General features: G+C 42.5%; 1 protein-coding gene across 4 annotated transcripts in view; it reads left to right on the top strand.

Annotated features, from left to right (window-relative positions):
- Positions 1-10,205, top strand: part of HEATR5B (HEAT repeat containing 5B) — a 104,891-nt gene that overhangs the window by 34,519 nt on the left and 60,167 nt on the right. For all 4 annotated transcript variants that reach the window (XM_019526912.1, XM_019526914.1, XM_019526915.1 and 1 more), the window contains exons 18-21: positions 3,930-4,035; positions 5,163-5,353; positions 7,802-7,961; positions 9,299-9,488. In XM_019526912.1, coding sequence (XP_019382457.1) covers positions 3,930-4,035; positions 5,163-5,353; positions 7,802-7,961; positions 9,299-9,488 — 647 coding nt within the window. The remainder of the gene's footprint in view (positions 1-3,929; positions 4,036-5,162; positions 5,354-7,801; positions 7,962-9,298; positions 9,489-10,205) is intronic.

The raw sequence follows: 10,205 nt of genomic DNA on the forward strand, positions 1-10,205 counted from the left end.
TGGCCCACAGCCTGCCATGCCCCATGTGCACATGCAGGGGTATGCATCCCCAATACCCTCCCAGTGGAGGGAGCCGCCATTGCCCTGCACCCCCTAGACTCTGCCCAGCTCTGCAGCGCCTGCCCCATCCCCCACTCCCTCCCACACTGCTGGGGCCTCGGGGGGGGCTGCAGCCACTCCAGAATTCATTATAACTCCCCGCAACCACCCTCCCAGCACCACTGCCCAGCCCCCACCAGGAAGAGCCCAGTGCAGCCCAACCTCAGCCCACCTCACCCTGCCCTGTGCACAGATCTGGAGGCATGTGGCCCCCATGCCCTCCTGGGGTGCGTGTAGTGGCAGGAGCCACCCCACATGGTTCAGTCCCACGCCCTGCCCTGGCTGGGCAGCCCCTGCCCCAGTCCCAGCCCTAATCCCTCCCCCCACAACTAACTTACCAGCCAGACCCAGCTGTTCTCCACGTGGCCAGACTGTGTTGGCTGCCCAAGTGCTATGCTGTGGCTGTGCACATGCATGCGGAGTTCTGCTTACCACTATGACCCTTTTAAGTACCTTTACAGGTATGCGTACCCCTGGTTGACAGCCACTGTTTTAAGAGAATTGTGTTATTTTTCAACGAGTGAATCTGTCCTGAATGTTAACTGTTTAAAACTTGGATTGTGGTATTCTGTGTTCATTTCATCTGCTTGGGTTACAGATCACACAGGTTTGGTTTAGTCCTAATTTACAGTTCTGAAAAGTGAAACTGGGATCTGAAGGTCAAATTAGTATCTTTTTCTCCTTCTGTCCAAGGAGGGATGTCCAACTTCTAACCAGCTAGGGGCCACATGCCCCTCAGGTGCATCGGCTGAGGCCGTACTAGCATGAGCCATGGGCTTTCTGGGCATCCCCACACTGCATCCTATATGCAAGTGCATCAGAGTCACCCTCAGCTCCCTGGCCACGGGCTTTCCTGCTGTCCTGTGCCACATGGGCACACTGGACCACAGGCTTCCCTGGTGCACCACACTATATGGGTGCCCTAGGCTGTGGGGTTTTCCAGCACTGTGGGCTGTGCCATGTCATGCAGTCCTGCCCCATTGGATAGGGGCAGGATATGGAAGCCAGAGAAGGGAGGAGACCCCAACTGCTGCTGCAGTCAGAACAATGAGAGAAGTGGCAGCTGGGCAAGACCCTTGGGACTGCAGTTGGGCAACCCTGTCCTAGTGTATTATTAACAGTAATTGCATTTCTGCAAGCCAAATTCTTGTAATATCTGTGCAGCTGCTAAACTCCAGTCAAGCCCTTAAGAATACTTGTGGCCTCCAATTCCCTTTATTTAGTCTGCACCAGGGGCGGGCAATTATTTTGGGTGGAGGGCCTCTTACCGAGTTTTGGCAAGCCATAGAGGCCCACAAGGGTAGCCCTGTGCCCTGGTCACCATCTTGGAACCAGAAGTCCAACCCCATAGCCCCTAACCTTTGCCACCGGAAGCCCCTCCCCTTTCCCCTCCCGCCACAAGTACTCCTTTCAGCAAGTGTTTGCCATCTTGGAACCAGAAAAATACCAAATTATATTGTAAAAATCAAACATTTACTACAACATTCAGTAATTTGATTTCAAAAAATATTTTGTCCTGATTTATTTGTGTTTGTATAGTGTACATAGAGGTGATTGTAAAATAGCTTAACATGAAGTCTTACTCTTGTATATTGTGTGGGGGTGGTTATAGGTTTGTGGGTAGGTCTGGGTGTTTGGGGGGAGCATGGCTGGGGAGGGTTGTGGCATGTGTGGAGGGAGAATGTTTGCCCACAGCCTCCCTGGAGCAGGCAGAGCCCCCTGCAGCACTCCTCCAAGCCTGGGCTCTGCCCTCCTGCTGCTCCTGGCTGGCCTGTGCTCCCGCTTGCAGCCACTCCCCCATCTGCCACCACTGCATTTCTGTCTCTTCCCCGTCCCTCCCCTGCTTGCTGCTCTGGCACCACATCCCAGCTGCACAGCAGAGACTGCAGGATGCAGCAGGAGCTGGACCAGCTTGGCCAGCACTGCTTGGAGTCAGCTGAGAATTGCAGGGCTGGGTTGGCTCCTGCTGCTTTCTGCGGCCCAGAGCTGGAGCTGGGAACCATGTGGTGCCCACTGGCAGGGGGGTGGAGGGGAGCAGTGGCAGCGACAGGCAAATGGTTGTGGCAGGTGGGGCAAGTGGGAGTGAGTGGGTGCGTGGAGTGCAATGATAATTGGGCGGGAGTGCAGGGCCAGTGCCAGCAGGGTGGTAGGAGCTCTATGGAGCGGGGCTGGGCTGTACCAGCAGGGAAAGAGGGGAGCCAGCACGGCTCCAGAGCCCCTGCTGGTCTGGCCCTGCCTCCCTGTCACCCCGCTCTGGGCCCCTGTTAGCTCTGGCCCCGACACACCAGTGTGGCCCCGCACTCGTGCCCAGCTGTTACTGTGCTCTGCACATCCACTTGTTGCCCCTTCCTGCTGCCTACCGCCGCCTTCACTGCTTCCCTGCCTGTGGCTGCCATTGTTCCTCTCCACCCCACCACCAGCTGCTCCAGCACTACGTGGTTCTTGGCTGCAGCGCTGGGAACGCAGCAGCTCGCCCAGCCTGGCCTGACCCTAAGGACTGGGGCAATTGTCCGCCGTCCTCCCCTGCCTTCCTCCCTACTTCTTATCTGAATTTCCCTCTGGCGCAGGGAGGCAGGAACAGCCCCAGGGTCCCAGGCCAGAAGGCTTTGGCCTGGGGGGGTTGCAGGGGGGCAGAGTAGGCAGGCAGGCCTTGTTTCTAGAGCCTTGGTCCTGCCGGTGGCTTCCCCTGGGTCCTACTGCCCACAGCTCCTGTCATCTTTGACAGGCAGCCAGGGCCACATAAATTATTATTTTCTAAATTCTTTAGGGGTTCCGCGTGCTGGATAGAATGGTCTGGCATGCCAGATGCGTCCCATGGGCTGTATTTTGACTGCCTCTGGTCTACGCAGTTATTGCTGATTTATAGATGCTTAAAAAACACTTTTCTGAATAAAGACCCAAGGGGGAACATGATTCAGTTTGCTTTCTTTTACCTGTGTTTCATGTTAGCACTGAAAAAACAGCAGGTGTGAAAAGATGTTACTAAATGCCTTGTCATTAAATGTAGCTACTGTGACTGAACACAGACTAAAAGTAGGTCTGAGTCACTTTGAAGTAGAACTGCTCTTTAATGCATTCCCTATAGGAACAAATTGTGCTAGGTAGACCATCTCACTCCTCATTAGCTACTATTTCTGGGAGATTTGGGATGTATTTGCAGATAGAGCCGAGGGAAGTAATTCAGCCATCAGTTGAAAGTAGCTTGTATTACTGTTGTAAGGTCCGTCTATGTCTGAATGACACTATGACCAGTTTCTGGGAAACCACTGCTGTCTAAATGGTCAGGGATCCAGGTATTTCTTATCTTTCCTGCTCCTGGCATCTGTAAGAAAAAGGGAAGTTGTTACGTATTTTCTCCCCCTCTACTAAATTCCCAGCAGCTTTTTTTGGAGATGGACAGACAAAGTATGAATTATTCTCCCCATGCCTCTTTCTTCTGGCATTGCTTTTTTCAGACAGGAGCAGGTAAGTGTTTCTTGTTTCATGTTCCCATAATTTTCAGGTAATTTGGTCAAATACCCTGCAGTCCCTACTACCTATGAATAATGGTTTCTTTAAAGGTGATTACTGCTTTTGGTTTAGCTCAAAGGGCCAGAAGACTGTCAGCCAGAGATGGCAGCTTTCTCTGCCGGGCAGCATGCTCTCAGGCTATTATGTGAAACAAGGAAAACTTTTCACAGGGCCCAATACATTTTTCAGCCAAAATACAGAATGCAGTGTCTTGCTCACCATTCAACCACTTTATTTTTAGTATTTTTAGCATCACTCCTTTTCAGTGTTTTTTTTTTTTAAGAGTCTCTTTTTTAATTATGTTCTTTGCTTTGTTCTAGACTACAGATGTTGGATCACTTCGCTGAATGTGTCAAACAGGCTAAAGGTGTTCGACAGCAAGCTGTGCAGCTGAATATCTTCACTGCTGTTCTCAGTGCATTGAAGGTAAAACTTTTAAAATGTGTAACTGAGCCATATTGATATTTGAAATGGGATTTATATTATGTTCAAAACCTGTTAAAAGACCGTTATTAAAATTGAAAAATGAAGCATTCAAAAGTGAAGACATGCCCTCCTGTGTATATGCATTATGATACATTATCTAAGTCTGCTTTTTTCCCCAACTCCATTCTGCACTGAGTGGAGTCCCTTTTTCCATTCAGTGCAGAGAATGGGGGGTGCTTATTTAACATTACAGTTGCTCAGTGTTTTGTTTTCTTTTTCTTTGGTGTGTGTCCCCGTGGTTCAAACCCAGCTTTGAAGATGGAATTGTTCATTTTTTCCTGAGTTTTTTTTAACTGCAACTGAGTGTTTCATCAATTAAAAAGCATCTAGATTTACAACATTGCTGTGAGATAAAGATATGCCATTACCACTGTTTTACAAATGGGAAATTGAGATACAGAGAGATTATGGTTACAAGTATTGTATTTTCTCAAATCCAAGATGAGCCCCCTCACCCCCATTTAACATGAGGGTGAAGGAAAAGCCTTTATCTTGGATTTGAGTATTAATGCCCGGGACAGGCAACTACTCAGGTCTGGCATCAGAGTCACAGCTTGCTCCCATTCTCCCCCCACTGGTGGAGCAGGTGCGGGGGGATAGGTGTTTGAAAATGGCTCATCAAAAACAATTAGCAAAGAGCCTTGCAACACTGTTCTTGATTTTGGAGGAAAGTAATAGTTTTACTTCTTAAAGTGGAAGTAGAGTTTTGTTTTGATTTTACTTGAGTGTTTACATAGTCCCCATTCTGTTTATTTGTTTATATTATGCCATATATTAATATTCTCTTATGTTTAAAATAAAAAGATAAATCTCCTCCCCCTGAAAACACTGGCATGGTTACTACCATTGGAAAAATTACAGGAAAAGTGGATATTAAATGCTTTTCTGTACAGTGGAAAATGTAAGATGTATCCTGCTATGCCTTAAACCTTTGTGTAGGAAATCATTAGCCCTTTTTATTAGTGATTATTTTGTAAGATTTTTAGCTTAATATATTTTAACTTTCAGCAAGAGACAAAAAACTTTTACTCTTTGTGCTCAAGTATTGCTTCATATTTTTCATACAGGGTTTAGCTGAGAATAAAAGCACGTTAGGACCAGAAGAAGTTCGCAAATCTGCTCTGACTCTGGTTATGGGAGCCCTTGACAATCCTAACCCCATTTTGAGATGTGCAGCAGGAGAGGCTCTTGGTAGAATGGCTCAGGTAGTTGGAGAAGCAACTTTCATTGCCAGAATGGCTCAGTACAGCTTTGACAAGTAAGTTGTTGTCACTTTGCTTCATGAAAGGAAATAAAAGTTCAAAGTTGTTTGGAATTTTCTTTGCTTAATAGTTCATAGATATTTTAAGTATATTTCCTTTTTGCTGTGTAATTTAGGCTCTGCAAGCCTGACTACGTTTGTAGATCCTGAGCTGTTCTAGATGTGGTTACCAAAAGTAAGCATTGACTGATTTTTAAATACCTGGAACCTAGGTGGATGGTATATTTAAAGATGGACCCACTTTATCAGTACTACTCAAAGCACCCATGATTTAGCTTGTTTACTGTCCCATGGTTGCTTCTTTCCTTCCACTTCATTGGCATTTGGCCTGCTGAGATCTGGTGTGTACTACAGATTCCAGAAAGTGAGACATCTCTGTTTACTTCAGATGGACAAGTAAACTGTACAAAAGTATGTTTGTTTTTTTTTAAACTGGCAAAAGGTAGGATAGGATGGCACATTAGAAACCAACTGGTTCAGGAAGGCACAAGCTTTTGCAGGAAATGACCTACTTTATCAGATTAGCATAGCACCCAGCAGAGTAATTTGTTGCTTGGAAAGCTCATCTCTCTCTGAACCAGTTAGTTTCTAAACTGCCTTCTGCCTGACTTCAGATTAACATGTCTGACTGTAAAACTGAAAATGATCTTTTAATGATCCATTTTCAAAGTCAGCTTCCATTTAATTAATGCTCTTATTATCTGGTCCTAAAAAAATCCAGTTGAGTCCTATATTCCTCTTTCTCTTTTTTTTGCAGAGGTGTAAAAGAAAAAAATGCAACGTCTTGTTTATAAAATGAGAATAATCCTAACTTTCATAGATTAAATATTTGGGGATTTTGTATTTCATTAGGCACTTTTCTGTTAAGTAAGGGGAAAGATGCCTAGAGTTGCACCCCTTGATTTCTTCGATTTGGACAAACCAGTATTTGAATCTGTAGGAGAGGTTTCAGATTCTTCCCACATTGTTTTCTGTGTTCAGCAATATTCCTACATACTGTCATTCCAAGTTTACAAGATAAAAAGTCTTAATAAAAGAAGTAAAAATTATTAACAGAAATTTTTTAACAAAATCCTTGATCAGTGACTCTTAAGTAGGGTGCTGAGATCCTTTTCAGGGTGCCATGGGGTGTCATGCAGTATTAGCACTGTAAAGCATGCAAGTAAGGTAAACCCAGAGCTTTCAAATATGAATCCATAGCATCAAAAATATTCTGAACTGTGATCTGTTACAAGGAACCTAGAAACTTGAATGACTCCATTACTTTTTCATGGTGAAGAAACAAGTGAAAATTAAGAGTTGGTATTTTCTGAGGGGTGCCTGGAGGTTGGGAAGGTTGGGAGCTACTGCTTTAGATTAGCCTAAGTATTCCGAGGAACTTCAGCAGGATGCTTATTTTCATGCATTCAAATATTTTTTTCAAGATTTTCAGCAGTGCTCATAATTTGAACCTTGTTTCCTATAATACTCAAGTTTGTAAGATTTCCAGTTTTAATTTATTGAGTTTCCATGATTCTTCAAGTGCTGTTATCTCCGTGATTTGCCCTCCACGATCCATTTAATTCCTCCATCTGTGCATAGTGTTAAATTATTTTGTGTTATCTGTTGAAGGTCTGTAATTTATTAGTTTGTATTCTGTCAACAAGATGCTAACTTCTTGCATATTGAATGTAAAGAAATGATACTTCGCTTGCTTCTTTGAGGAAGGTTCATTCTTTTTGTCTTCTAGCAGACAGTAGTAGTCCCCAGCCTCATTACTGATGGGCGTCACATCTGTTGTTGCAGATGGGAGCTAAAAGAAAAGTGATTACATGTCATTGCTTATGTAATCTAGTGTCTTTTAAAAACTTTCTTGTTGTTTTCCTGTCATTCGTAAAATCATCAAGTTTTCAAACAAAAGATTTGTTTTTTAAAAAGTCATAAAATGCACCAACAGGAAAGGAAACGCTTGGATGAGGATATTTTAATAATTAACCTGGCAGTATCAGATAATTCAGCTGTATTTCTCTGTAGTCATGTGTGTTGTCTCTTCATATTCTACCTCAGCAACAGTTGTAAACTTTGCAGCAGTTTTCATGAAGAGTTTGTATGACAAATCATGGTGATTTGCAGTGTCAAGCAAAGAGTAAGCATTTTAAGGATATCATGTATCTAAAAATATTCTTTATCTAAAATATCAAATTCTGTCCAGGAAGCAAGAAGGAAATTCTTGAGGAGTCCATATGATTTTTACAAACAACTGGATTTATGAAGTAAATAATCAGAAAGTTTTAAACATTTTCCTCTTTAGCTATGGCTTCCCTAAAAGTCTTTAATGTTTTTCTAATTAACAAATGTAGTCCTGGTGGGAGCTCAGTTTCATTCATTCTTATGACCACTTGGACAATACTTGCCTCACCTACAAACTTAGTAAATATCATGATTTTTATGGTTTAATTTTGATAGGTTAAAATCTGCACGAGATGTTGTGTCAAGAACTGGTCATTCATTGGCTCTTGGCTGTCTCCATCGTTATGTTGGTGGAATAGGCTCTGGACAGCATCTGAAAACCAGCGTCAGTATTCTGTTGGCCTTGGCTCAAGATGGCACTTCACCTGAAGTCCAGGTAAAAAAAAAGTATTTTGAATTTTTTCAGTATGGTGCCAGATTGCAATGCATTGCAAGTCTGATCATCGTATTAAATCATTAGTCTGGTGGGAGAATGTTATAGGAGCTCAAAAAAGGAACAGATCATGCTGCAAAAAGTTTGTTTTAATTGAAAGAGGACCTTTTTGTCCTAACATTCCCTTAATTTATGGTGGAATGTTTTGAGTTTCTTCTCCAAGAAGCAGCTAATCTGACTTACAACAATTATTTTAGGGAAGTCCTTGTTATACTGTGTTATCTTAAGGGGCTTTACAGTACTAGTAAATAAAGATACTTAAACCTACAGAACAATCATTTTAATAAACATATTTTTTTTTTTAAATTGGAAGAGCAAATATAAGTTGATTCTTAAAGGGAAAGTAAATATATTCTTTCTATTACTTGACAATGACTTCTAAAAAATCAGTTCAAGAATTAAAAGAACCTCTGGAGGAATAATAAAATGGCTTTTGAAAAAAAAATGTCTTGCCTGAAATTATTGTTCTCAAGAGATTGCAGTGCATCTGTACCATATCAGGAGACTTTTCTTCATTCTTCCTTCCCATTAATCTGAATAAACTCTTAGGTGAAGTTGTTCTTAGCTATAATGTCCCAGCAGGAGGAAGCTGTACCATTCAGAGATGATTGTTCAAAATTTAGTGTGTGGAGCTCACAGTAACTACAGAGAGACAAACACCCTCATCTGTTTTTAACTATTAAGTTTAGAGAACAGGAATGAAAGTAATCTTTAAGTTGGCACTGTAATTGTGATAATGTTTCTCTAAATGTATCTTGCTACTCCATGGTAATACAAAATACTTGCTTTGTTTGGTGATGTTTGTTTGTTTTATATATTAAAACTAGAAACCCTTTTAAATTTCCATAAGTGCTCAGAAGCTAGGTAAAGTTCAGTTTTTAAAGACGTGTTTTAAAGACTGCATATGCGGATTTGTTTGTGTTTCTTTGTATACTTTATGATAGTGCTGTTTAAAGAAAATTACAAACTTATTTTGCAGCAAGGAATAATAGATGAATGTTTCTCTTCTCATTTGCAAAAAAAAATAAATTAACCATTTTCATTCCAAAAAGATTGCCAGCAGGTGAAGAACAAGAATAGAAAATCTCTCTCCTGAAGTTGTGTGTTCCAGATTCAAGACATTAAGATATTCCTCAGTACAAAGGATTAAAGTAGACATGTTTAACAATACTGATATGGCTGTGTCCAGTTTAAACAAGGCCATTAAACAACGCAAAATATTCTTCCTTTTTTTGTGTCTCACTCTCTTCTCCCTGTCTTTCTCCACCTCCACCCCACAGACGTGGTCCCTACATTCACTTGCCTTGATTGTAGACTCCAGTGGGCCAATGTACCGTGGATATGTGGAACCTACTCTATCTCTAGTTCTTACCTTGCTCTTGACAGTTCCACCATCTCACACAGAAGTACATCAGTGTTTGGGCCGATGTCTTGGAGCTATCATAACTACAGTTGGCCCTGAGCTGCAAGGTGAGTGTTCATCTGCAAGAAAAACAATGCGAGTGTTAATCTGCAAGAAAAATTCTTTTAGTTAAAACAAAGTTAACATATAACATACCATTTCTGGAATGTTTAGAAGTTTTAGGAACCAGCTAATGTTACACTTAAGACATGATTAACCAGCTACTCAAGTGCTGTTATTTCCATAATTTCCCCCCCATGATCCATTTCTTGCAGCCACGGCAACAAGTGGGACACTGCTGCAGCTGCAGGTCCTGTCAACTATGGGACTAGCAGCCATGGGAGCTTGCTACTTGCTGATGCAGGGGGAGCTGCACCAATAAGAAAGTGTGATTGAACTTGATGCTGGATCCCACAATCACACCTGCCATGCACATGTGGCATGGCAGGGATTGTGTGGTTCACATATCAGATCTTATCATGCCTTTGCCTGAACATTGAGAGGCCCTAAAAGTAATTACATTAATAATTTTAAGTTTCCACAAAGAACCTGAATTCTAACTTTACCAATATCCAGTTTTCTTATATCGTCTGTCTAAGTTAGATAAAGATGTTACAGATTTTTGAGCTGTTCCAATCTATGGCCGTTTTGCTTGGTAGAAATACTAGTTTGGGAAAGTATCAGAGGTAAATGATATTCTCCTTAAGAACAGCTAGGTAGTTTCATAGTTTCTAGGGTCGGAAGGCACCTGAGAAGATCATCTAGTCCGACCCCCTGCCATGGCA

The sequence above is a fragment of the Gavialis gangeticus genome, unplaced genomic scaffold (genome assembly GCF_001723915.1).
Source record: "Gavialis gangeticus isolate Ggan-Ray unplaced genomic scaffold, GavGan_comp1, whole genome shotgun sequence".
Classification (NCBI taxonomy): Eukaryota; Metazoa; Chordata; order Crocodylia; family Gavialidae; genus Gavialis; species Gavialis gangeticus.